The 24,676-nt window shown below is 40.7% G+C and overlaps 3 protein-coding genes across 5 annotated transcripts in view; 2 read left to right on the top strand and 1 right to left on the bottom strand.

Moving 5' to 3' along the window:
* The first annotated feature begins 3,497 nt into the window (after window positions 1-3,497).
* On the top strand, window positions 3,498-16,685 carry kpna1 (karyopherin alpha 1 (importin alpha 5)). Of its 3 annotated transcripts, none has more exons than XM_086020732.1 (14): window positions 3,498-3,609; window positions 4,737-4,873; window positions 4,943-5,059; window positions 5,137-5,236; window positions 8,143-8,237; window positions 8,347-8,478; window positions 8,570-8,658; window positions 9,275-9,374; window positions 10,097-10,260; window positions 11,750-11,828; window positions 11,912-12,037; window positions 12,107-12,234; window positions 12,991-13,166; window positions 14,739-16,685. In XM_086020732.1, exons 2-14 carry the CDS (start codon window positions 4,745-4,747, stop codon window positions 14,918-14,920), a joined length of 1,617 nt encoding a protein of 538 aa, XP_085876858.1. In that variant the 5' UTR covers window positions 3,498-3,609; window positions 4,737-4,744; the 3' UTR covers window positions 14,921-16,685. The 3 variants fall into 3 exon arrangements, with proteins under 3 accessions (XP_085876858.1, XP_085876860.1, XP_085876859.1); XM_086020734.1 differs by lacking the exon at window positions 3,498-3,609 and adding an exon at window positions 3,926-3,947; XM_086020733.1 differs by lacking the exon at window positions 3,498-3,609 and adding an exon at window positions 3,928-4,038.
* Window positions 16,686-17,992: 1,307 nt separating this feature from the next.
* Window positions 17,993-23,534, bottom strand: fam162a (family with sequence similarity 162 member A). Its single transcript, XM_086020736.1, has 5 exons — window positions 23,396-23,534; window positions 21,621-21,716; window positions 21,417-21,531; window positions 20,349-20,457; window positions 17,993-19,428 (listed from the first exon to the last, which is right to left on the bottom strand). The coding sequence occupies exons 1-5, from the start codon at window positions 23,436-23,438 to the stop codon at window positions 19,312-19,314; spliced, it is 480 nt and encodes a 159-aa protein (XP_085876862.1). The 5' UTR covers window positions 23,439-23,534; the 3' UTR covers window positions 17,993-19,311.
* A 215-nt stretch (window positions 23,535-23,749) lies between these two features.
* The window catches only part of mix23 (mitochondrial matrix import factor 23), a 6,819-nt gene continuing 5,892 nt past the window's right edge, over window positions 23,750-24,676 (top strand). The window contains exon 1 of the mRNA XM_086021104.1: window positions 23,750-23,819. Coding sequence (XP_085877230.1) covers window positions 23,769-23,819 — 51 coding nt within the window. The 5' untranslated portion in view covers window positions 23,750-23,768. The remainder of the gene's footprint in view (window positions 23,820-24,676) is intronic.

Below are 24,676 nucleotides of genomic sequence, written 5' to 3'. Positions count from 1 at the left end.
AGTCAGATAATTAGGGTAAGTATCGTGATTTAGACCTTAATCCTAACAACATGTATAATATTAACAAACAAAACACAAGGTCAAGGTAATATGAATTTACATGCGGCTGATTATTGTTTTGTTTGTTTATTGCTTTAAAGCAGGGGTGTCAAAGTCAAATGGACGGAGGGCCAAACAAAAAATTTTGTGACAAGTCGAGGGCCGGACTGATAGAATGTTCATTGAAATTTTTTAAACTGTCCAGATTGGCTCGGGTCCTTCGCACCTGCTGATGATGTCACAGACCAAAGTTCATGTTCATGCTATGTGAGGTTCATTAATTCTTTGCCGTGCCTTTGTTGATGAAAATATGTTGTTGTATGTTCCAAGCACATATGGTGATCCTGTCACTTTGTATTTATTTTGTCATTTTGTCAATTTTTTTTCACTTAAACATCTCCCCAGGATGCTGGCCATCTCTGCTAAAATCTTCTACATCCTTTGCTAAACAGATCGTTCAATGCTACCTCTGAAATGAAATTATTAATAAATATAATATAATCAGTATTTGTTTTAGTTTTTCGCATTTTCTTGAAAACGGAAAAAATGACTTGCGTCATTATTTTAGGAAGGTGACAATATTCATGCTGTTATTGTACATCCATCCATTTTACCTATACCGCTAAATTCAGAGCTGGGCATTTGTCCCTTTTCTGCCCGTCCGGCCGCGACCCTCCACCCTTGACCTGGGTACCCTTCCGGCCGCGACCCCCCGGCCATATTCGTAAACATTGTCTTCCCCCCCCCCAAAAAAAAATGTGCGAGATGCTAAGAGGTTTATTTAAAGACAATGAGCTGGCTACCTTACTATTCAAACCGCTGCTGGACACGCTTCAAACGCGCCACTTACTCACGTACATGTACTTACCCATGTAGTGTATTGACCTACTTTTCCAGGCGTAGTTATTTGCCCTGTGATTTCCTCAGTGCACCGCGACGTGCGCGGAGTGATATAATTTCAAGTGTTATCAGTGATTCAACTCGTCTGTGAATGAATGCCGTTTACGCAATAAAAAGAAGCTGAGCTCCGAGACTTCTCCAAGTTATTAAGTTGTGAAAGACACAACAACCCAGCTGCGTGTACTTACTTCCATTGCGAGCCATGGGGTTGGTTTTGTCACTTTGTATAATTATTTGGGTCTGCAAGTCTGCAAGCAACAAGTTACCTATTTTCCACACTCCACTCCTTCACACTTCCCTGCCTTCAAAATAAGAGCATACCAGCAAACCACTGCACCGCAGGTTTGCTACGGCGTATTTCCGGAAGTAGGGAAGTGCATGATGTGCCAGTGTCATACTTGAGTGCTGCGCGCAGCTTGATTTTCCTCCCGGACACAATTTGTTTTGAAAGAAGCCTTTCACCGAGTAGGCTGAGATGAAATTTGGCCGCCTCGCGAGCACGTCACACACATGAGGGCCGATTAGTGGGCCTGACTAAAATCCACTTACGGCCATGTCCAGCCATTTTTTAAAAATCGGTCCCCCCCACCCCTCCACCCCAAAAATGGGCATCCTGCTGGGCCGGAGGGTCCTACTGGTCCGGCCCAAGGACGGACTGCCCAGCTCTGCCGCTAATCCTCACAAGGGTCGCGGGTGTGCTGGAGCCTATCCCAGCTGCCTTTGGGCAGTAGGCGGGGGACACCCTGAATTGGTTGCCAGCCAATCAGGGCACACAGAGACAAACAAACACTGCACTCACAATCACACCTAGGGGCAATTTAGAGTGTCCAATCAACCTACCATGCATGTGCTGTTATTGTATGGATGTTAATTCTTTTATCCCACGTTAAATGAGAAACATAGTTTTCTTCTCATCGATTCTATGCTTTAGAAACGCAGCGTTGACCCAGATGCCTCTACATTATGTTATGGTGGTCATGTATGTCATTTATTTATTTATTTAATTTTCCTGTTTCTGGCGTCCAGATCAGCTGGGTGTAGTCCGCGTTTCGCCTAGAGTCAGCTGGGATAGGCTCCAGTACCTCCCCTCGACCCTGTTCAGGATAAGCAGTGTGGAAGGGGACACATGACACAATTTTGTATCGGGTCTGGGGAAGGGTTGGGAATGGATGGCACTAAAACAAGGCAGCTATTGCAATTCTAATCACTGTCATGGTCTATTCCTGGCTTACTTATTCCTTACTTTTGGGGCCTTTTTTCTCTCCTCTATTCGCGTGTGTGTAATCTCAAACCCCATGTGGAATATAGCCCAGCTACACCACTGATCACAACAACATTCTCTCTTCCTCATCGGGGCTGTCAGTTTATAACATTGCTCTTGTAATCAGAGATCGGCATTCTGTCCCGGATGGAGGCCCATTTTGTTGCCGGACAGACGACGAGAACTCTTTTAAGAAGGATGGACTAAGTATGTTTTTGTCCGTACCAGGCTGACGTGTTGTGTTGGGTTCTTTTAAAAATCAAGACTGCCTGCTAAGCCTGCACAACACTGGAGTGCTCTTTTTCATGTGCGTTTCCTCCCTGCAGTATTATTCTCACAGCCATAGTCTGCCCTCTAGTGGACGCCCATTTCACTGACGAGGAAAAAATCATACACTAACAGCTATGACCCGGACGTGGTAGATGTTCGTTCTCCCCCTAAAATAACATTGCCTTATTTTTCAGTATTTTTTTTATTGCAAAATAATGCAATAAAAATGAAAATGTGCAGCAAAACGTAATAGTATTGTGTTATTATGCAGACTTAACTATTCTCGTGATGTCGCCTGGCTTGCTCCCGTCTGCATCATCATCATCATCATCATCATCATCATCATCATCATCATCATCAAATCAGACAGTGGTTGCTGGCAGTTGTAAACAATTCAGTCAACTCACGATACTCCCAACCGGTAAATGGAAATTAGCCAGCTAATGAGCTTGAAAAAATATCATGCAGTACAAGATATTTTCCAATGCACTGGTGACTATGATCGCTTAGAAAAGGGGGTCGGGGGGGACGTTCAAATAAACCGCCCCATGAAACGAACCCCGCTGTAACAAATAGAAAATTCTTACCGTTTCCCCGTGAGAGCCCTCATGAATAAAGTGACTATACGGCGCTGCGTGTGTCTGTCTTATACTGCCCCCACGTGGCAAAGGTGCATAAGTACGAATGAGCAGCTCAACGTGCATTGGTGGACAAAATGAACTGTTGTACTGTATTTAATTTTGTCACTATATGTTTACAAGGTATATTATATAGAAAGCATATTACACGATTTTATTGGTTGGCACCAATGGATTAATGGCATTTTCATTCATTTCATTGGGGAAATTTGAGTTGAGTCTTATTTATTGTAGACATTATTCAAGTTATGTAAAGGTGTATTTTTTAGCGCTATATAAATCCGATGCATTATTATTATTGTTATTTTTTTATCATTATTTTTTCTTTATTTCTTTACTTATTTTCTATTAATCGGCAAGAGATGAAAAACTAATGCGCCATAGACAGGGCGGAGATGTAAACAGCTGGTGGCTGGGTGACTGGCGCATGCGCTGTTCAATACCGGCGACGGCTCGAGAAGGCCTAACGAATAAGGGGATTAACAGAGCCCAATTTGACAGGTTAGTTTTTGTACATTTACAGCTACTTTGGCCTTTTAAAGCGTCACTGTGACCTGTTCGGAAGTATAAGGAGTGATCGGCGTTTCCCAAAGTTGTGGGGAAATGGCGTTCTCCCCTTCGAGCGAACGTTGCATGTTGAATTAGCGAACTAGCATGAGCTAACCCAGCTAGGCTTCGTTAGCTTCTTGAGTTTTGATAGGCGGTCCCGTTGGAGGGACTCAAATTTGTTTAGTGAGTTGTGAATACGTTGGATTTAACTTCTCGTCTAATGGTCTTGTAATTCATATATATTTATATTTTACCTGTCGAGCCGCAGTGGTCAGCGTAGTTAATACTAGGTGGGAATAGCCTCCTAACGCTGTCTCGTTTGTTCAATTGACAGCCTTTTGCATTCATGGTTGAACAGTCGCAGTTTTTATTAATAAACATGTAAGTTTAATACACAAGAGTGCCTTATATGCTAAATGAAGAAACGGGGTGCCCTACGGTCAGCATTTGATGCAAGCCTAAAAGCTAATCAGGTTGCAGAGGTGTTAATTTAAAAACAACAACAAAAAACACTAAACCAAAAACAAGCACCAAAACTTGAGCCCATAAATGCACATATAACTTGTAGCATGACAACAATAACGGAGTCCATCGTTCAACCAACCAAGGTCTTGACCACACTCGTTTGCAATCGTGAAGTTTAATATGTTATATAATAATATAAGAATCACACCCATGTCACAGAAAAAAAACAGGAAAAATGCTTGATTTTAACACCCTATCGTCGGTACGTGTGTGTGCGTATTCCACTTTTAATATTGAACAGGTTCAACTGTCACGATTGTCAGCCCAAAGTGTTTTCCACAATATCGGGTAATCGCTCAAGATACTCTTTTAGAGACATTCAACAATCGGCTTTTGCTGATTTGGCTCGTAAGGGAACAAAAATACGCCAATTAATTCCGAATTTCGGTGTGTACCCAGTGTTCACATTGTGCAAGGAGGACATGGAAATGGTGTTCCCGTTTCTGTTGTAAAATGTGCACACTATTGTCAATTCTGCCATCAATCATTGCGCAACCGATTGTTCAAGCCTGTCGAAAGTTGCGTAAGTGTTATGTGTAATTGTGTTTTCTCAGGTGGCACGATGAGTCAGAGTAAGGACAACAATGCCCGACTCAAGAGCTACAAGAACAAGTCGCTTAACACGGACGAAATGAGGAGACGGCGGGAAGAGGAGGGCCTGCAGCTTCGTAAGCAAAAGAAGGATGAACAGGTGAATGGAAAAATTCCAACGGTGTACGCCACTGAGCAAATTCATCATTTACTGCCTTGAATTCCACAGCTGTTTAAAAGGAGAAATGTTGCAACGGTGGAAGATGACGCCAGCACGCTGGACGATGACGGAATGGTTGACAGCGGCTACCTGGAGTCCCAGGCTAACAATGTGGACCTGCTCATGGTAAGGGGCATTCAAAAGGAGATGCTAAGCCTCCATTAATTGAGACGGATGGTTCACACAATTCATTCTATGTGTAGGGTGGCGTTATCTCTGAGGATATGACTCAAATGATCTTTTCCACTACCCCTGAGCAGCAACTCATCGGTACCCAGCGATTTCGGAAACTCCTTTCGAAAGGTAAGGGGCTGTATTGTCGTGCCTGTGGGTCAAATACAGACAGCATAACCCAAATCTGGAAATAAATCACCAAAACGGGCCAAAGTCGACCACTAAACTTTGGTTTTGCAGTAGTCAAATTATAATGACATATTTGTATTATAATGACTTCTAAAATGAAGTCACATTCATTGGTCTCGATATCAACAGAGATGGGCCCTATTTTGCCGGTCTGTCCTCGACCCGGGCACCCTTCTCTGTCATCGTCCCTCCGTCCTTATTCATAAGAATAATCGTCCTGCCACCCCGCCCGTCCTCGTCCTTTTAAAGCGCCACTTAGCGGCTGGGAGTATCGTGAGTGGATTGAATTGTTTACAACTGTTTGAAGGGACACTTGGGTGAGCTTAACATTGGCACTTATATAATAGGTTTGCATGTAAAAATGACATTAGTACTAAAATGCCCACCTCAAAAGACTGTAGTGATTTAAGGGCTTTTTTGTGATTAGGTTTATGACAAATTTCCCCGCCCCTTTTTGGGGCGTGGCTTATGTTATGTTTTCGGTCTCAGCTGTCCACGTCATGGGAGGGAGCCAAGCGTGGTAATATTGCTCGCTTTGTCAGTTCTGTTGTCTAAAACGGCGACCGATCGCCACCAAAATGCAAATGCACATTACTACTCTTGTCCACTTCAACCTGTGAAAGTATAAAAGTTTTCTCCACAATAGTTTGGATTTATTGACATAAAACGTGATCTCATCATGATCACCTCCACAAAATCAAAAATACCGTGGCGAATGCTCCTCCACTTTCGCAAGCTGAAGCGGACAAGAGGATGAATGCGCACACCAACCCCGACCGGTTATATTTCGGACATTTAGCGACGCTAAACTCGTGTCTCAGGAGGGAGAGAGACGGCGGCTTGCAGCAGTAGCAGGCAGATTGGAGCCCCTTGCTTCCCTCCCCGGCTAATGGTAGGATTGGGACGGCTAATAGCAGCAACTAGTTTCATGCCGTTAAAACAAAAGGCGTTAGCACAACAACATTAGCTCCTTACTGTCCGCCCAGCGTGTGTAGGTGAAGAAGAGTCTGTGTCTTCATGTCGCCTCACAAGCAGTCGTGTGCGGTGGTGTCCCTGCTTGCTTGCTTGCAGCCGTCACCTTCTGCCCGAGTGAAGCGGCTTGAGAGTGACAAAAGCCCTCATCGAACAGTGAACAAAAAGTTCCAGCGAGGCTGGCTGCACAGCCGAGAGTGTGGCCGCATTGGAACGTGGCATTTCGGCTGTTACCTTCCAAATTGGACGGCGCATTGTAAGCCGAAAATCTGGGGCATTCCTCATCCAAATAAACGTGCACGTCTACTCATTCCCACTTCAGTCTCTGTAAATATCCTGACTGGTGTTTAATGCCTCGCCCGTCCTAACCGTGATCAGCAAAGAAGCGGTGTGCGCTGGTTCCAGCATAAATCTTTGTAGATCTGCTGACTTCCACATTTCCTCATTCTCATATAAATCAACCACGGAGAGGTTAATCCTTTTGATATGTTGAAGTGGGCATTAGTAGAGATGTCCACATAAATTTTGGTGCCAATTGATGGCCGCTTTTGGATGTTATAATCAATGAAAGTACAATGATTTCCAAGGGAGATTTTGGAATCGGTTCCTCGCGTGATTCCGGCCAAACATGGATAGATCGGTAGGGGGCGCGGCCATTCTGCTCATTAACAAAGGGCGTTATTCATAGAGTCACTTATTTCCTAATTTCTTCCACATTTATTGATAAAATAGAAAATGACAACTTTTTTCATTTTCCTGATCAAAAAATTTACTTTTTAGTGAAAACGTGGCCATCCCGGGATGGCCCCACCGTCCCTTTAACCAAGAGAGTATTTATCTGCTAACACAACCACCGTCGGACACCAGACTACGGAGCCCGCCAGGGGACAATCCTGAGAATATTTAAGATTGCGTTCTAACATTATACTATTGTGTTTTATTAGGGATGTCACGATAGCCAAATCACGATACTGTATAAAAGCTCACGATATTGGGGGGGGGGGGGGGAAACATCACAATATTATGAGTTTTTTTATATATTGCCAACCTCCCCACAATATCGTGATGATTATCATATCGTGAGGCTCATATCGTGATATTATCGTGTCATGACATTTGGATATCGTGACATCCCTAATGTGTAGATTATAACTATAATGCAAACAAATCTGTGGCTTCTCAACATATCCAACTTATCATGAAACATGATTTCGACGTATAAAACAGTGGAGTGCACTTCTTATGTATATGTATATATATATATGTATATGTATATGTATATATATATGTATATGTATATATATATATATGTATATGTATATATATATGTATATGTATATATATGTGTGTGTATATATGTATATATGTATGTATGTATGTATGTATGTATGTTTTATTTATTTATCCGTCTATATAGTAAGTTGAGTGAGTGCTTTAAGAGGTGCAGTCCACATTCACATATCGCTGCCGCCGGGCCAAAACTTTGTACCTCCAAAATGGTCACTTTTCAGGAGCCCCCAAAAATGGCAAGTTTGTTCAAGCATTAGCTTTACAGGATAGTATCAGTATAGTATATACTTATGTTCCCAGCACACCTGTGTGGCAGAATTATGTTGTCATGTTGAACGCTTACTCAACTGCACATCAAAATATTTAATATGTACCTCCTCTACCTCCAGCCCTAATTATGAATAGATAAACTGCCAGATCGTCCATGTTTTCTTTGAACAGTGTTAGACCCTCCCCCGCCCCTCCCTCTTGAAAAATCGAAGTGACGTGTCTGCACGTCAATGGCAGCGAACGTTGTGATTCCAATTGACGTCCGCAGGCGCCCGTGTCAGCGAATGAGTTGATTGCCGCCCTGTCGTCCACAGAGCCCAACCCGCCCATCGACGAAGTCATCGCCACTCCCGGGGTGGTGGAGCGCTTTGTGGACTTCCTGAAGAGGCGAGAAAACTGCACGTTGCAGGTGCAGTATGATGTGTCGGATGCCCGCCTGGCTGTCTCTCTTCATCCGTTGACAAGCCCCTCCCCCCCCGTCGCCTCCCCCCACCCCGCCCCTCACTGTGTCATTGCAGTTCGAGGCCGCGTGGGTGCTAACCAACATCGCATCGGGCACTTCCCATCAGACGCGGGTAGTCATCCAGGCCGGCGCTGTCCCCATTTTCATTGAGATGCTCAGCTCAGATTTTGAAGACGTACAAGAGCAGGTGAGGGGAATCGCTTGTGTCAACACCACTTGCTTGAATCTCTTTTTTTTTTTTTTGCCATGTAAAAGTGACTTCAGCCGGCCTTTTGCAGGCTGTGTGGGCACTGGGCAACATAGCAGGAGATAGCACAGAATGCAGAGACTTTGTTGTCGACTGCAACATTCTGCCTTCGCTGCTGCAGTGAGTAGCAACTAACAGTAGGGATGTAACGATTTACTTGAGCCCCGATTGGATTTTCAATTTTCGATTCGTTTTTTTTCTTTTCTAAATCGCTACCGTGCTCTGTGCGCTACTTTGGTGCTGCGGCCATCCACAAACGCAATGTTTAGCGCAAGCGAATAATTGATCTACACATTCAAAATGTGGTATGCATCTGGAATTTAAAAAAAATTAAAGGCATATTTTTTTAGCGCTCTAAATTAGAGTATTGTCGCTGTCCTGTGAAAAACACTTATGTCTAATTTTGGATTTTTATTATTATTTTTTTTCACACTAATGCGATGTTTGTAATACGTAAACACCATTCATGTAAAAATAAGAAAATTGACAATTTTTCACAGGGCAGCGACGGTATGAATCGAATCGATTAATTGATTTGAATCGATATGTTAATCGCTTTTCGATTAATCGATTTGAATCGATATGTTAATCGATTTGAATCGATATGTTAATTTGAATCGATATGTTAATCAATTTGAATCGATATGTTAATCAATTTTCGATTAATCGTTACATCCCTAACTAACAGTGTCTCATTTGCTGTCACACATACATCGCCTATGAACCCATCTTGCAGGTTATTGGCGAAACAGACTCGTCTCACAATGATGAGGAACGCAGTGTGGGCGCTCTCAAACCTGTGCAGGGGGAAGAATCCTCCTCCTGACTTCACAAAGGTAAAGCAAAAAAAAAACATTTCTTCAATTTGTTGAAACGTTTTTAAGCGTATGGTTATTGAACAATTTTTCACATTCGCACAATGTTGATTTTCTTAAAAAAGAATTATTATTACTATACATTTTTGGCAATATACATCTTGGTTATAAAGTTCCAACAAAGTTCAGGGAGCACCCAGAGTCGTTCGCATGTCTTAAAAAGTGACATGAAAACTTGAAAAAAAAAAAACAGCTCCAAATAGTTTTCTACAGTAAATGAAGTTCTCCAAAATTTTCAAAATGACAGAAAATTTTAACTTTCACATATCTCTGCTTTGATTTCAACACAGTTTTAAATTAATTTATCAGCCATCAGATTTAAAAAAAAAAAGGCTGATACCGATATTCATCAAAACACTGAATATCGGCGCAGATAATCGGCCTGGCCGATAATCATCCATCCCTACTTCTAACCTAAAAATCAAAAGAGAAAGATTTGTTACTGTTATAATATCCAGTTCTCATGCACTACAAGGTAGTGATAAACGTATAATTAGGGTCACAATATCACAATACCAACAGCAATAATGAGTCAGCATATGTGTGTAAAGCGATTTTAAAACAATCGAATCGAATCAAAAATCGGGAACTGAAAATCGAATCGGGGCCTGAGTGAACGGCTCCATCCCCAACATGGAAGATTGAGCGCATCGTGTTGATGGTGATTGTGTTGTTTGCCGCAGGTGTCCCCATGCCTCAGCGTGCTTTCTTGGCTGCTGTTCGTCAATGACACAGACATCATGGCCGACGCGTGCTGGGCTCTTTCGTACCTGTCGGACGGGCCCAACGACAAAATCCAGGCCGTCATCGACTCGGGGGTTTGTCGCCGGCTGGTGGAGCTATTGATGTAAGCCTGACTTTGTGTGGGTGCAATGTGTAAAGTAACATTTGTGCGTTTGTCTTTTTTTTTTTCAGACGCTAGATGCTAATGCTATTGTGCGCCACTGTATTATCACGTCAATGAACACTTCAACTGCTGTTGTGCGATGCAGTCTAGCTCAGCGACGCTGCTGGAGGCCGCGTTCCCATCGGAAAATAATACATTCCACCTATGTGGTGCTTTTTGGGAGGTTAAATAGTTTAATAAACACGGACTGTTAAATAAATCTGGTAATTTCTCAACCGATTTTTCACTCAGTGTTTTTGTCAACACTCAAGCGTTTGCTATCATATGCAACGAGTCATCTTTCGTCCGGGATCCTTATTAGGGATAGGCCAATAATCGGCGCCGATATTCAGTGTTTTGACGAATATTGGCATCGGTCTTTTTTCAAAATCTGATGGCCGGTAATAAATACATTGAAAATTGTGTTAAATTTGTAAGGAACAATTCATTTAAATTTTCAGTTAATGTTATAAAATATTCTGACTCTTGGTATGGGAAGCCAATGCAGTTCTTATTTTTGTTTGAAATCAAAACCAAGATAAGTGAAATTTTTAACATGTCTGTCATTTAAAATTTTTGGAGAACTTTATTTACTCCAAAAACCTATATGGAGCTATTCCTTATAGGGATGTAACGATTCACTCAAGCCCCAATTCAATTTGATTTTCGATTCTCAGTTCCTGATTTTCAATTCGATTAATTTTTTTTTTTTTTTTAATCGCTACCATCCTTGTCTCTGCGCTAGTGTGGTGCTGCAGCCATCCACAAACGCAATGATGTTTGGCGCAAGCGCATAATTTGATCTACACATTCAAAATGTGGTTTGCATCTGGAATGGAAAAAAAAATGAAAGACATTTTTTAGCACTCTAAATCAGTATATGCTAATGTTATGTCTTTTGTTAGGTGTTTCTGGATCATGCTCATGAGTGCTGACATGTCGAAATTCGATTTGAATCGATTAATCGGTTTGAACTGACTTAATCAATTTTCGATTACTCATTACATCCCGAATTAAGTTTTTCTTTGACTGTTGAAGACATGCTGATGACCTTGGGCTTAAAGGCGTTTCATCAAAGTTAAAAGTTTTTACAGTTAATATTTTCCTTTTAGCTGCAAATGAATATCGGCTCCAAATATGGGTTATCGGCCTCCTTGACTACTAATAATCGGTATCTGCTCTGAGAAAAACGTATCAGTCTATCTCTAATATGTATGGAACACACACCACGGTTCGTGGTGGTTCGAAAATGATCGAGGATTTTTTTCCGTAGCCTGCGGTGGCGTTACGGCTAGCTTGACTTGTCTTGTGCACATTCCGGCTTTCCTTACCACAGTTGCAATTGAATTTGTTTCATGGTTAAGTATGCTAAAAACTGTGCCCCAAAATAAGAATTTCAGAAGGGGGCAAATACCGTATGTCTCCTATAATGTGAGCAATTTTGTTCCAGGCACAGTGATTACAAGGTGGTATCTCCCGCTCTGCGAGCCGTTGGTAACATCGTCACCGGTGATGATTTCCAGACACAGGTGATTACAAAGTTCAGAATCACACACACGCACACACCAGGTTGTGCAGCGCTTTGAATGCCGCGACGCATGTTGTGTGCCAGGTCATCCTGAACTGTTCGGCACTGCAGTCCCTTCTGCACCTCCTGAACAGCCCCAAAGAGTCCATCAAGAAGGAAGCTTGCTGGACCATCTCCAACATCACAGCAGGGAACCGAGCACAAATACAGGTGCGTGGGATCACGCCGACAACCCGGCAGCTGGGGCAGCGTTGACCGCTTCGTACCGTCCCAGTGCAGATGGTGATTGATGCTAATCTGCTGCCTCCTCTCATCAACATCCTGCAAGTGGCAGAGTTCCGCACAAGGAAGGAGGCGGCATGGGCCATTACCAACGCCACCTCGGGGGGCTCTGCAGAGCAGATCAGGTTGGACTCGCAAACAGAAAGCAATTACGGTTATTTATGCTTGTGTGGATTCAATGTTTTTATCCAAATATACTTTGAATGTATGTATGGTTTTTTTTAATCCACCTAGCGTTTTCTGTTTATTCATTCAAAATGAGTTATCTTCATGAAATCGTAATTTGCATTTGTTGAAGTTCTTTAAATACCTCCCAAAAAAAGAAAAAAATCCTCAATACACGTTAGTAGGGATGTAACGATTAATCGAGAATAGATTTAAAATTGATCTGCTCTGATTAATTGATTCGATTAATCGAAAAATCGAGTTGATTGAATTCATCTAGAAAATGATGTCTTGAAACGTTTTTTCATTCCAGATGCGTAGCACATTTTGAAAGTGTAGATCAAATTATGCTTTTGCGCCAAATATCATTGCGTATTGCATTTGTGGATGGCTGCAGAACCACACTAGTGCACAGAGACAAGCATGGTAGCGATTTTTTTAAAAAATCAAATCTAAAATCGGGAACTGAAAATCGAATCGAATCGGGGCTTGAGTGAATCTTTACATCCCTACACATTAGGGATAGACCGATTATCGGCCGGGCCGATTATCGTCGAATATCGGTGTCATAGTATACACATTTTTTTGGGACCAAAAAATGTTTTGAATTCTGCACTAATGTACAAAAAAATAAGATTAAATGTAAATATTTTTGCTCGACACTTGCGTCACTTCTCAGCATTCATTTGCTTGTGTGCATCTGCTCCCCCGTGCAGGCATCTGGTGGACTTGGGCTGCATCAAACCCCTGTGTGATTTGCTCACGCTGATGGACTCCAAAATAGTACAGGTGGCCCTGAACGGCATCGAGAACATCCTGCGGCTGGGCGAACTGGAGGCCAAGAGAGGGGGCGGCATCAACCCCTACTGTGCACTCATCGAGGAGGCCTACGGTACGTACATACAGAATCCCCAGTACTGCTTTCAAGGCCATGATGAGCGGTGCATAGGAGTCCTTGACAGATTTCACGTGGCTTGTAGTTGACGCTAAGGTCATGATAGTTTGAGGTGATGCCATTCATTTTTGGGGGGACTTGTCAGCTTTCAAAAACAAGCTCACTCTCCCCTTTATCCCCGGGTCCACTCGCGTCCAATCACATTCAGACACCTTCGCAGTCTTGCAGAACTAGGATTATCATGTCACACAACGGCTGTATTTTGACAGAACAACTAGGGATTGTAACGATTAATCGAAAATCTATTCTAATCGAATAATCGATTAGAATCGAACTCGGGACATATCAGCACTCACAAGCCATATACAGCAACACCTAACAAAAGACATAACATACCATACCAACGGCATTAGCATATACTAATTTATAGTGCGAAAAAATGATGTAGTAGTAGTAGTACGTAAATATCGAATCGAAAATCGGGAACTGAAAATCGAGAATCAAATCGAGGCTTGAGTGAATCGTTACATCCCTAAGAACAACACATTTACACTGTTATATAAGCTGTACACTGATGACTTTTCATTGTCATTTCTAGAGATAGACCAATGTGGGGGTTTTTTCAGGGCCGATACCGATTATTAGTAGTCGAGAATGCCGAGAGCCGATATTCAAAAGGAAAAGGAAATGAATATTGTGCAATCGTCTTTAAGCATGTTTATTGAACAAATTTTCAGATTTGCTAAACGTTGATTTTTTTTTTTTTTTTTTTTTAATTTTTTTAATTATTATAACAAGAATTTTTTGTTATAAAATTCTAACAAAAAGTTCAGGGAGTCCATGTAGTTTTCTACAGTAAATGAAGTTCTCCAAAATTTCAAAATGACAAATGTTAAACTTTCACTTTTCTTTGTTTTGATTTATTATCGTGCATCAAAGTGTAAAAACAGGCAGATGCTGATATTCGTCAAAACGCCAAATATCGGCCCCGATAATTGGCCTGGCTGATAATTGGTCTATCCTTAATGCCGATATTATTGTGATATATAACATGTACCTAAACAAGTGACTATTTTATCTAATGGAAGAATTTTATTTTTTTCATGCAACAAAATAAGCAAATTAAGGTCCAATAATTGGGTGGCGATGCGCATTCAAATTTGCATCTGACTGGTCAATTGATATAAAAGCATACAAATCCATTCCAAGGCCATTATCGTGATATCGATATTTTTTCGATTATATTGTGCAGTTTTTTTTTTTGGTTGTTTTTTTTTTATGCAAATATTTTCCTTTTCACTGAAAAATTAATATCGGCTCCAAATATCGGTTATCGGCCTCCTTGACCATCGGTATCGGTCCTGAAAAAAAACTATCTCTAGTCACTTTTGTAAGATGCTTTGTGTAGATGTCATTTGAATGGAGCTGAATTTTTTTTTTTTTTTTTTTTTTTTTTCCCAACATTTTCAATTTTAGTTCCCTTTTCCTAATTACAACAACACACGCCCGCTCCACAATTGTACCGTAGTTCGTTCTCCACATTTGCTCTTGTGTCTCATGCGCTTCAAGGTGTGGACAAGCTGGAGTTCCTGCAGGGCCACGAGAACCAGGACATCTACCAGAAAGCGTACGACCTGATCGAGCGCTACTTCAACGACGAAGACGCGTCGCTGGTGCCCGCCGTGGACCTGCAGCAGCAGCAGTTCCTCTTCCAGCAGCGCAAAGCGCCCATGGGAGGCTTCCAGCTATAATATTCAGTCCCTCCCTCCGCAACCTTGCTCCATCGTGATGATGTTTGGCGAGCGACATGGAACTCACCTCGACACTAGACTGACAACGAGACCGCATTTTCACCTGGACTCAAATGACGAAAAAGGCACTTAGGACGCCCCTCTTCCTCTCTCTCTCTCTCTCTCTCTCTCTCTCTCTCTCAGCCTATTGTTGGACAAAGCAGGAATTTGACTTCATTGCTGAGGGCCAGAGCTTCCATATCACCCTCGTTTGGGCCGCCGTGGAATCGGCGACATTCAGTCAATGCAGTCTTCCCTCATACAAAAAGCCTGGAAAACTGTCCAGTGGGATTATTATTATTATTCCGTTTTTTTGTTGTTGTTTTTTTTGCTCGCAATCATTTCATTTTCGCAGCACTTTAGCTTTGAGGACTGTCGCCTGTTTTTTTGGGGGGTTTTTTTCCCGCGACAAGGATTACTTGCGATTACCCCACTCCAACAAAAAGGGACCCCGGCATATCCCGGACCGACACGCTAACTACAATCGGACTGACGGCACGGCGTTCCGACGCCGGCGTGTTTTCTTCTTTGGCATCATGCCAAATATTTCACTCACAGATCATCTTGGGGTGCGATGGACGGAATGTTTACCTCAAAGTTTATCGATTACTTTCGATCACGCGATCGGCATTAAATTGTCCGCCAAGTTGGAGGTTGATAACGGAGGCGTATTACGAAAAGACTAGTAGACTGGAATGGCGTTTTTCCTTTGCATAACCGTAATCAGTTGGTTAGGCGTCTCTGGGTATCTTGCCAGAGTGACGTTTGCAACAATTTGTGAAAGCCGCCATTTTTATTTTTATTTTTTTTTTCCTCTGACAAATGTTTTATTTTCACACTGGTTCAAAATTGGCACAGGTGAGCTGACACTTTGTCCGTACGACCTGTTTTGTTACACACTGCAGATTTCTTTATTGACTAGAGATAGAACAGTATTTTTTTTTTCATTTTACCGATTATTAGTAGTTAAGGAGGCCGCTAACCGATATTCGGAGCCGATATTGGTTTTCGGCAAAAAAGGAAAATAATGAGGTCAAAAACTAAAAAAAAAAAAAAAAAAAAAATCAAACTACTTTAAGCAAATGTTTAGGGAACAATATTTCAGATTTGCAGAATATTGATTTTTTTTTTTTTTTAATTATAAATTTTTGACAATATTTGTTTTAACAGGTTCAGGAAGCTTCCAGCGTCATCAGCATGTCTTCAAAACTTAAATGAAAACTTAAACAATAGCTCCCTATAGTTTTATACAGTAAATAAAGTTGTCCAAAATTTCAAAATGACAGAAATGTTCAAATTTCACTTAGAAATGTACAAAAGGTGCAGTGTTCCCAGGGTCAGTAGAATCTCTTCTGAAATGAACAGAACATTTCCATAAATACTTCCTTGAAGTTAACACAGTTTTAAATGGTTTTATCGGCTATCAGATTTTTTGTTTTAAAAAGCAACCGATACTATATCCGTCAAAATGTCGAATATCGGCGCCGATAATAGTTCTGGCCGATAATCGGTCTCCCCGTGCTATTGACGCACACACAGAGCACCAGAACACGACAGTACGTTGACCTCCAACATGGCGGCTTCAGGCGTTTCCAGAAATGTGGGACATCTTGGAAAATCCGTGTAAGAGGAAACTTTGTCTACATGGATGGATCAACGCTATGGTATTGAGTTTGTGCGACTTGTCTCCCTTCTCTTGCCCTTTGCATAAAAAGGAATCTCGTGACCCACTGAGTGCAATGCCTGTCATTTTGGTCTGCAAAACCACATCATGATAAACCTTGACAAGAATTACTTGAATGAATTCACTATTTGACATCTTTTACTATGAACAAACGAACATCTATACAGTTGAAACCTGAAACGGTAAAGCGTGGCCATGCTGGCTATGTCCTTCACATGCATTGTTTTCAGGTGTATTAGCATGGCTGCAGCTTGCTTTTGTCAAACTACACCAAGGATCAAGAATTATATACCGGTACGGTTTCAGACGCTGGCCCTGAGCATATAAGTGAGTGAGCCTTATCTTGCCCTATTTACTGCTTAGCCAATGGTAAGGCCAATTGTCATTACCATGACGACTAGCGCAGACGACCACCTGAAGCCATCTCACCTTCGAATATCCGGGCCTTTCTGGTAGTACCCACGATGCAATGCGCCTTAAAACAATTGCTTTTGCTTGTGACTAGCTTATAAAGCTCGCAGAAAATCATGTCTAAAAGTTGGATCGTCCAACCATAAAATGGAAACTAAATCATTCCATATTACTGTCGGAAGTATTGGGATTTGGGATTAGGGATTCAAGCGACACGGTTTCGAGCAACTCCAACACCTTTATATGCTTCTTTTTATTTCTCACAAATTACCACATAGCCAAGTAGAAACTTCCTGTTAGGCCTTTCACAATAAAACAAGATCTACAAAACAGGTTAGACCATAATTACTGTGTGGACCGTGCACTTCGGAGGAAGTGGGTAAAAGGAGGGGGATTTCGACGGTTCGAAATGGAAGCTAACCAACACCGCAGTGCGTTGTGGTGATCACTTAAGTGGTAAGACCTGTTCTCCAGTGGGGTAAAAATCGCACTTTTGCCACTGCAGGCAGATTGTTATAGTACTCAGACGACATTTCATCACATTTTGAAATCCAAATAATCCTCACAAATCAAATCAAATGACAAAGACTGCGGCGTTTGTTTTCAGCGACTTGACTTTTGACGTCATTTTGACGTCAGCTCCGAATAGGGCCCGTGCAGTGCGTCATCACGACGTCATCATCCGCCATGTTAAGGCCTGTTAATGAGTGCACTTTAAAGGTTAAAATGCAGGAAAATGGCGGTGCTTTACAACCACAGCGACGTAGCCAACGACCTACAAGCTCATATGAGTTGATTTTTAACACACCTGCTTGTCATCGAAGCGAGGAATATACCGTTGTTTCTTATGAAGAGCGACGCGGGGGCAGTGCCGAGGCACCGTCAACAAATAGCAACCAGCCACAAGAAAACTAACAATTAAAAAAAAAACGTAATCATTATTCATTTTCGTGTTTCCTCTTTAATTACACACATAAATTAATAATGACAATGAATAATAAAAACAAGTTTTTTTTGTTTTTTTTAATAGTTCGTTTTCATGTAGGTGCTACCTAGGCACACGTCTCAGCGAAGCCTGTTGAAAAAGCAAAACCGCACAATTTGTGGTCAGACCACAAATGTTCTTCCTTTGCGATCGTGGGTGGCACTACTGCACCCGCTATAACACAGAAACGGTTCACCATGTTTATGTTCTTTAGCCATCTAAATCAAGCGAGAAACAGCGAGTTTGTCTCGCGTGTAACAACAGTAGTCACGTCGCCTCCAGTGCTCCAAGTATGGCGGCTACTCGGGTAGCGATGTCAGCGATGACGCGCCTTGCACGGGCCCCATTGCCCGTTCGTATTCAAATAACTCAAGTTTACATCACATGACACTTTTAAAGGCAAACTCCTCTCATTCCACCCCATCATAAAGTAAAAATAAAAAATGACTTTGGGGCATATGCTCCGGTTCGTGTTAGTCATCGCCCCTATGTTTTTACACTGGTTTGCGCACTTAAAAGGTTGGCAGATTATTCCATCTAAGATTTATGACACACCCACCATACGTAAACTGGAAATTTGCACGGAACCACCAAAGAGGCATGACTGTTAAAACTGAGGGTGGCGCTAATTTCCTGATCATGGAGTTTTCATCAAACCTGAATTCTATTGAGATCCATTTGGTCACACTTTAAATGTGAAATTAACTTGAATAGCGCATCCAGAAGTTCATTTCAGAGTGTGTGCGTACATTTCATGACGATGTAAGTGACACACTTAAATTCATGGGACAATCAGCGCAGCAGAGCGTCTTTTCTGATTTAAGTACATGGGAGCATTTCTACCTCCGTTGCTGAGCAGAAAAGCAACACTTGCAGTTTGTTAATGGCCAATTGCTGCATATTTTAATAGAAAAGATGCTCTTTGACAATTAGGGGTCCGGTGGAGTCATTGGGCTAAAATGTGTGCAGCCGTGTCGAAGTTATGAAGAGCTACGGGATTTATTTGTTTAGACATTTGATGTTACAGTCCAGATTATATGTCACATAAATTGTAATATGTCTTATTATACGAAAATGTGTCCAAAAAAAAAAAAGATCAATACCTCTTCCTATCTGCAGTCATTTGTGATAATAGATGTGTGATGTGTTTCCAACTCAACAATTCTCATTCATCTTAAATATGTTTCAAAACAGACATGTACACTTGAGTCTAGTGCCGCTGTAAATTGGGGAGAGATGATTCTCCCCGTGCACGCGTTCGCATTCCCTGCGTCACTGAGCCTTGTCCGGCAAGGAGATGGAGCATTCCTGCTGTCTCTGTAGTTCCTCCCTCCATTTGGCCTTCCTCTCCATGTTCTGACCAGTCAGCGACTCATTTCTGCCGGCGGCCTGAAATAGACGAATGGAAGACTTTACAGTACAATACAGTGGAAGCGCCAACATCCAACACTTTAAATCTCCTCATCCATCATTAATAGGAACGATTAACGAAAATCGATTTACAATCGATTTAAAATGCTTAAAATTTGCATTGATGACAAAAAATTTAATCGTCATACATCCTTAAATCGATTTTAAATCCATTTTCCATTAATAGTTACATCCCTATTAATGAGGGATGATTTAATTTTTTCTCATCAATGCAAATTTCAAGCAGTTTAAATTGATTTTCAATTAATTGTTACATTCTTCATGATGGATGATGATTTTATTTTTCTCAAAATCTATTTAAATCGATTTTTAATTCATCGTTACATCCCTGTTAAACTGCTTGGAATTTGCATCGATGGGAATAAATAAAATCGATTTATCGGACATCCCAGCACTCACTGCACGCAAATTTAACGAGGACAACTTTGATAGAACAGTGGATTTCTTCTATAGTTGTAATTAGGGATGTAACGATTAATCAAAAATCGATTTAAAAGAGATTTAAATTGCTTAAAATATGCATCGATATAAAAATAATAAAGTCGATTAATAATCGATTTGAGTCGCACCGAGTGTTGAGTATATGAACTCTCAGCACTCACAAGCCCTAAACAGCAACACCTAACAAAAGACAAAGCATACCTAGGTCATTAGAATATACTAATTTAGAGTGCTAAAAAAATATGTTCCTCCTAATCTTGAATGTTTGTGGATGGCTCGCATGGTAGTGATTTTTTTTTTTTTTTTTTATCGAATCGAATCGAAATTCGGGAATCAAAAATTGAATCGGGGCTTGAGTGAATGGTTAACACACATGCACACACACACCCACACATAAAAGAACCCAGAGTGTAAAAACAAAGAAAGAACGCACTCACCCGTTTGCCCAGGAGGACCATCAACAAGCAGGCGCCTATTGTGGCTGCCATCATCACGTAGCAGGCTTTCACTCGCACTTTGTTTCTGGCAGCGTCGAGCATTTCAAACCTGTGGCATGGACACAAAATGCAACAAGTCATTTAAGGCAGTACATTTAAGACAACTTCAGTAATATACCGCATTTTTCAGACTTTTTAGTGGATGAGTTTTTTTGTAGTTTGGCTTTGACATATCAAAGTATGACATTTGTTTTTGTCATCTTCATTGTATTTAAAAAAAATTTTTTTTAGGGCTGATCGATTATGAAAAAAAACCCATTAATCACGATTATTTTGGTAATAACTGAAATCACGATTATTCGAGCAATCATTTTGTTGGTACAAAACAAGAAAATGTTTCAACGTAAAAAAATATAAATATAAATAATAATATATATTATATAAATATAAAAGACAAATAGATTTATTCGAAACACTATAATTATGCAAGTTCCTTTTGGCCCAATCACAATTGATAAAATTAGTTCTAAAATAAAACAGTGAAAATGTATAAATTCAAGTATGATTCCCTTGCGTTGGATATAAATGCATATTCATAATCGTTTTTTATGATTATGCCAATTTTGTAATCATGGAGTGTAATAATTGTAATTAAATTTCGATTAATTGCACAGCCCTAAGGCACATAATTAATCTGTGTATTGGCTGCATATTTCACTACTTGCAGCTTGTAATCTGCTGAACATGATTTTTTTTAGTGGGTGGGGCGGGTGATCAGTCTTTCAGATCATGTACGGTTTAATTACTGTCACACCCATGCACTTAGCTTAATCGGGTGGCGCTAATGCACCACAAGTACTACTTTTTGATGCAAACTAATATACTGCTAACATATTGGGGGGGGCGGGGGGGGGCATATGCCACTACACTGAAACCTAATACAACTGCACCTCAAAGGCATGTCCACCCTCCTGTCAGGAAGCGGCGCAATTATGGTGAAATGAGCTCCACCCATCCTGTGATGTTACTTGCGGACAAAACACAGATGAAGAGGATGAGTCCACTTACGACACCAACTCGGGGATCTGCTCGGCTGTCTTGTAGCGTCCTGACCACAGCAGCATCTTCTTGTCCAGCTCCGAGGGTCTGTAGCCTGGGATCTTGAAGCCAAGGCGAGGGGAGGCTGCCAAAAGACCACGTGTCATGTTTTTGGCAGTGCGTGCGTGTGGACATGCGCGTGTGTGCGTGCGTGCGTGCGTGCGTGCGTGTTACTTTCTGCCGGAGCAGCAGCTGGAAGCTCTGCTTTGACCTCCTGCGGTTTATTGCACATCCCCCTGAGGCTCCATGCTTCCGGTCTGCGACTCGGACCTGTGGGAAAAATATGGTTTACAATTACAACTAGGGGTGGAACGATTCACTCAAGCCCGGATTCGATTTTCAGTTTCCGATTTTCAATTGTATTGTATTTTGTGACTACGTCAACGATAAAAATTGTTGATGATTAATTAAATAGTCAACGAGTCTTTTATTTATGTATTTATTAGGGATGGACCGATTATCGGCCGAGACGATTATCGGTGCCGATATTTTGACATATCGGCATCTGCCTTTTTGAAAAATCTGATGGCAGAGAATAAATCAATTTAAAAACTGTGTTGAAATCAAAACAGATAAGTGGCATTTGAACATTCCTGTCATTTTGAAATTTTAGAGGACTTAATTTCCTGAAAAAAAAAAAGTATTTGGAGCTATTGTAAGACATGCTGACGATCCTGGGTGTTCCCTGAACTTTTCGTTTGAATTTTATAACAAAGATGTATATTGTCAAAAATGTATAATAATAATAAAAATAATAATAAAAATATGGTTGAAGATGTTTCAACAAACGTAAGAATTTTTTTTTCTTTTTTAATTTGACGCCAATACTTTCCTTTTACTGAAAATGAATATAACAGATTTTTAATTATCGGTATCGGCCCTGAAAAAAAAACAGATTCTTACGTCTACTATAAAATACGGAGGCATTCTAAAATGAACTCATGTTTATTAACAACCAAAATCATTTTTTTGTATGCCCGTGGTTGGCATCGAAGCAGGAACAGCATACACGGTTGCGAATGATGCGGTCACGTGCTGGAAAATCGGAGCACTTAGAAATTTGTACATACAGTATTTGCCACGAAATACATAACAATGCAACACATAACAATAAAACAGATAACCTAGTTCCTTACAATATGCTAATTTAAAGTGCTAAAAAAAAAACATTCCTCCTAATTTTTAAGGATTTTTATTTTCCGTTAGTAAATGACAATTTACTACTTTTAAATTATGCATACTAGCCGAGGGGAAAAAAAAAAAAAAAATTAAAACCAATACCAAATTATATTTTAGTTTTCTTTACCACAGTGCAAGTATTTCTTTTAGTATTTATGTATAAATAGTTTTATAGTATTGGTGCAACTCTGCAGAGTGTATAGTTTTGGTTCCTTTTTTAAATGCACTAAACATATACAGCAAAAAAATTTATGGCCACGGTATCACCTTCAATTTAAGTTGCTCCCTTATTTATAAACATGTTAGGAGTGCTGATACAAGCTGCAAAGTTTACTCAAGGTGCGGTATGCCGTGATTTACATATGATACCATCAGTCGACTAATTGCAACTACCGTTATTGATTAGTCGACTTGCAAAATAATAGTTTGTGACAGTATGATGTAGGCCAAATGCTAAAAAAAAGAAGCTTTTTTTTGTTTTACTTAGGCATGCCTGTACCGATTTAAATAATAATTACATAGAAATAATTCTTTGTAAATAAATACAAGAAACGCTGTAAAATAAATTACCAGTCAAGGACATGCCGCTTTACGTCACTTCGTTTTGTTTACAAAGTTGGCGACATACAGTAGCTATCGACGTTTAATTAACTGTCAAGCAAACAAATGGCGTGTTACATTACTCGACCAGGAAGTTAGACGAAGCGGACCGTAAACATTCACTAGCCGATAATCTCGATGACAAATAGCACATGTAAATTCATACGAACCTAAAAGTTTTCTGAATGACAGTCGGGATCTGACCAAATTCATATTGTTTGTGCGTCTGTGTTGCGACGTGCAGGTAAACAAGCCAAGCTGTCGGCTACTGAAAAGTCAAGTAGCCTTGCGCAACAAAGGGCCACCTTATAATATTTGTTGTCCGTGTTCTTTGCCTGATGGGAAAAAACAAAAACAAAAAACACAAGGTCCGATATTTCTCACTTATTTTTCTCATGACAACATGATAAAATATTTCCAATAAAATATTTTAAATCAAATATTTCATTCTGAAAATTTAAAGTTAGCAAAAATTTTTTTTGATAAATTGGCAAAAAGGCTTTGCGTTGAACACCGTTGGCTAAGAGGACCGCTCGGTCCACAATGGCGGCGCCCGGCGGAACATTAAATTGTGAGGACTTTTCCATGTTTCAGGTAATTGGAAAATATTGTTCTTTCTCGTAAGCCTTTTGCGCTGTGTCGACGCCTTTTGGGGATCCAATTCGGGACAATTTAGAAGTTGATCTTGTTTTTGTTTTGTTGTTACCCCTAATTCATAAACAGTTTGACCCTTTCTGAACTATCGGACCACGAGTAGACAGCAACTTAAGCACCATGGAAAGTGAATGCAGTGATATATTCATTATACGTGTATGAAGGTAATTTCTGAAACAATGCAGTAAATGCGAATTACAGGGCCACAAATGCGAACGAAATCCCCTGATCTTAATCCCCATGATTGCAAGGGGGAAAAAATACCATCTAGTGAAAAATGAGAAACGTTGAGGAGAGGCTACAAATGGGAGGTAATCCCCCTTCCAGGATGACCAGGCTGCAAATTTACGGAAGCGTGGAGCTGCCAATGTGGAGCAAAGATTTTGACTGGCAAATACATTTGAACCTACTTGCGAGTACGTTTGAACGTAATCAAATACATGTAACACAAGTGTAGAAACATCTTGGCAGTTAACATATGTGAATACAATAAAAGTTCGGTTGACAAGGCACTAGTAACAAGAAAATACAAAAATCTTACATTTTACGGTCTCACACACACACACACCCACCCACACACACACACGCAATATGCATCAGAGGTCATCAAATATTTCTAAGTCTGAGAGTTTTTGCATCATGGATACAGCATGTTTACATGTCATGCATTTCAGGGATATCACATAGTTAACTTGCATCTGTCTCTTGGAGGCTGTGAATGAAGAAGGCTTGCGCCATTTACACACGTGAATAAAGTATTTTGCCAGCAATAATATATTATTCATGACATTTTTACA

The sequence above is a fragment of the Filicampus tigris genome, chromosome 21, assembly GCF_054856515.1.
Source record: "Filicampus tigris isolate MCC_2025a chromosome 21, RoL_Ftig_1.0, whole genome shotgun sequence".
NCBI classification, from domain to species: domain Eukaryota; kingdom Metazoa; phylum Chordata; class Actinopteri; order Syngnathiformes; family Syngnathidae; genus Filicampus; species Filicampus tigris.
This window is presented reverse-complemented; position numbering and strand designations above follow the sequence as displayed.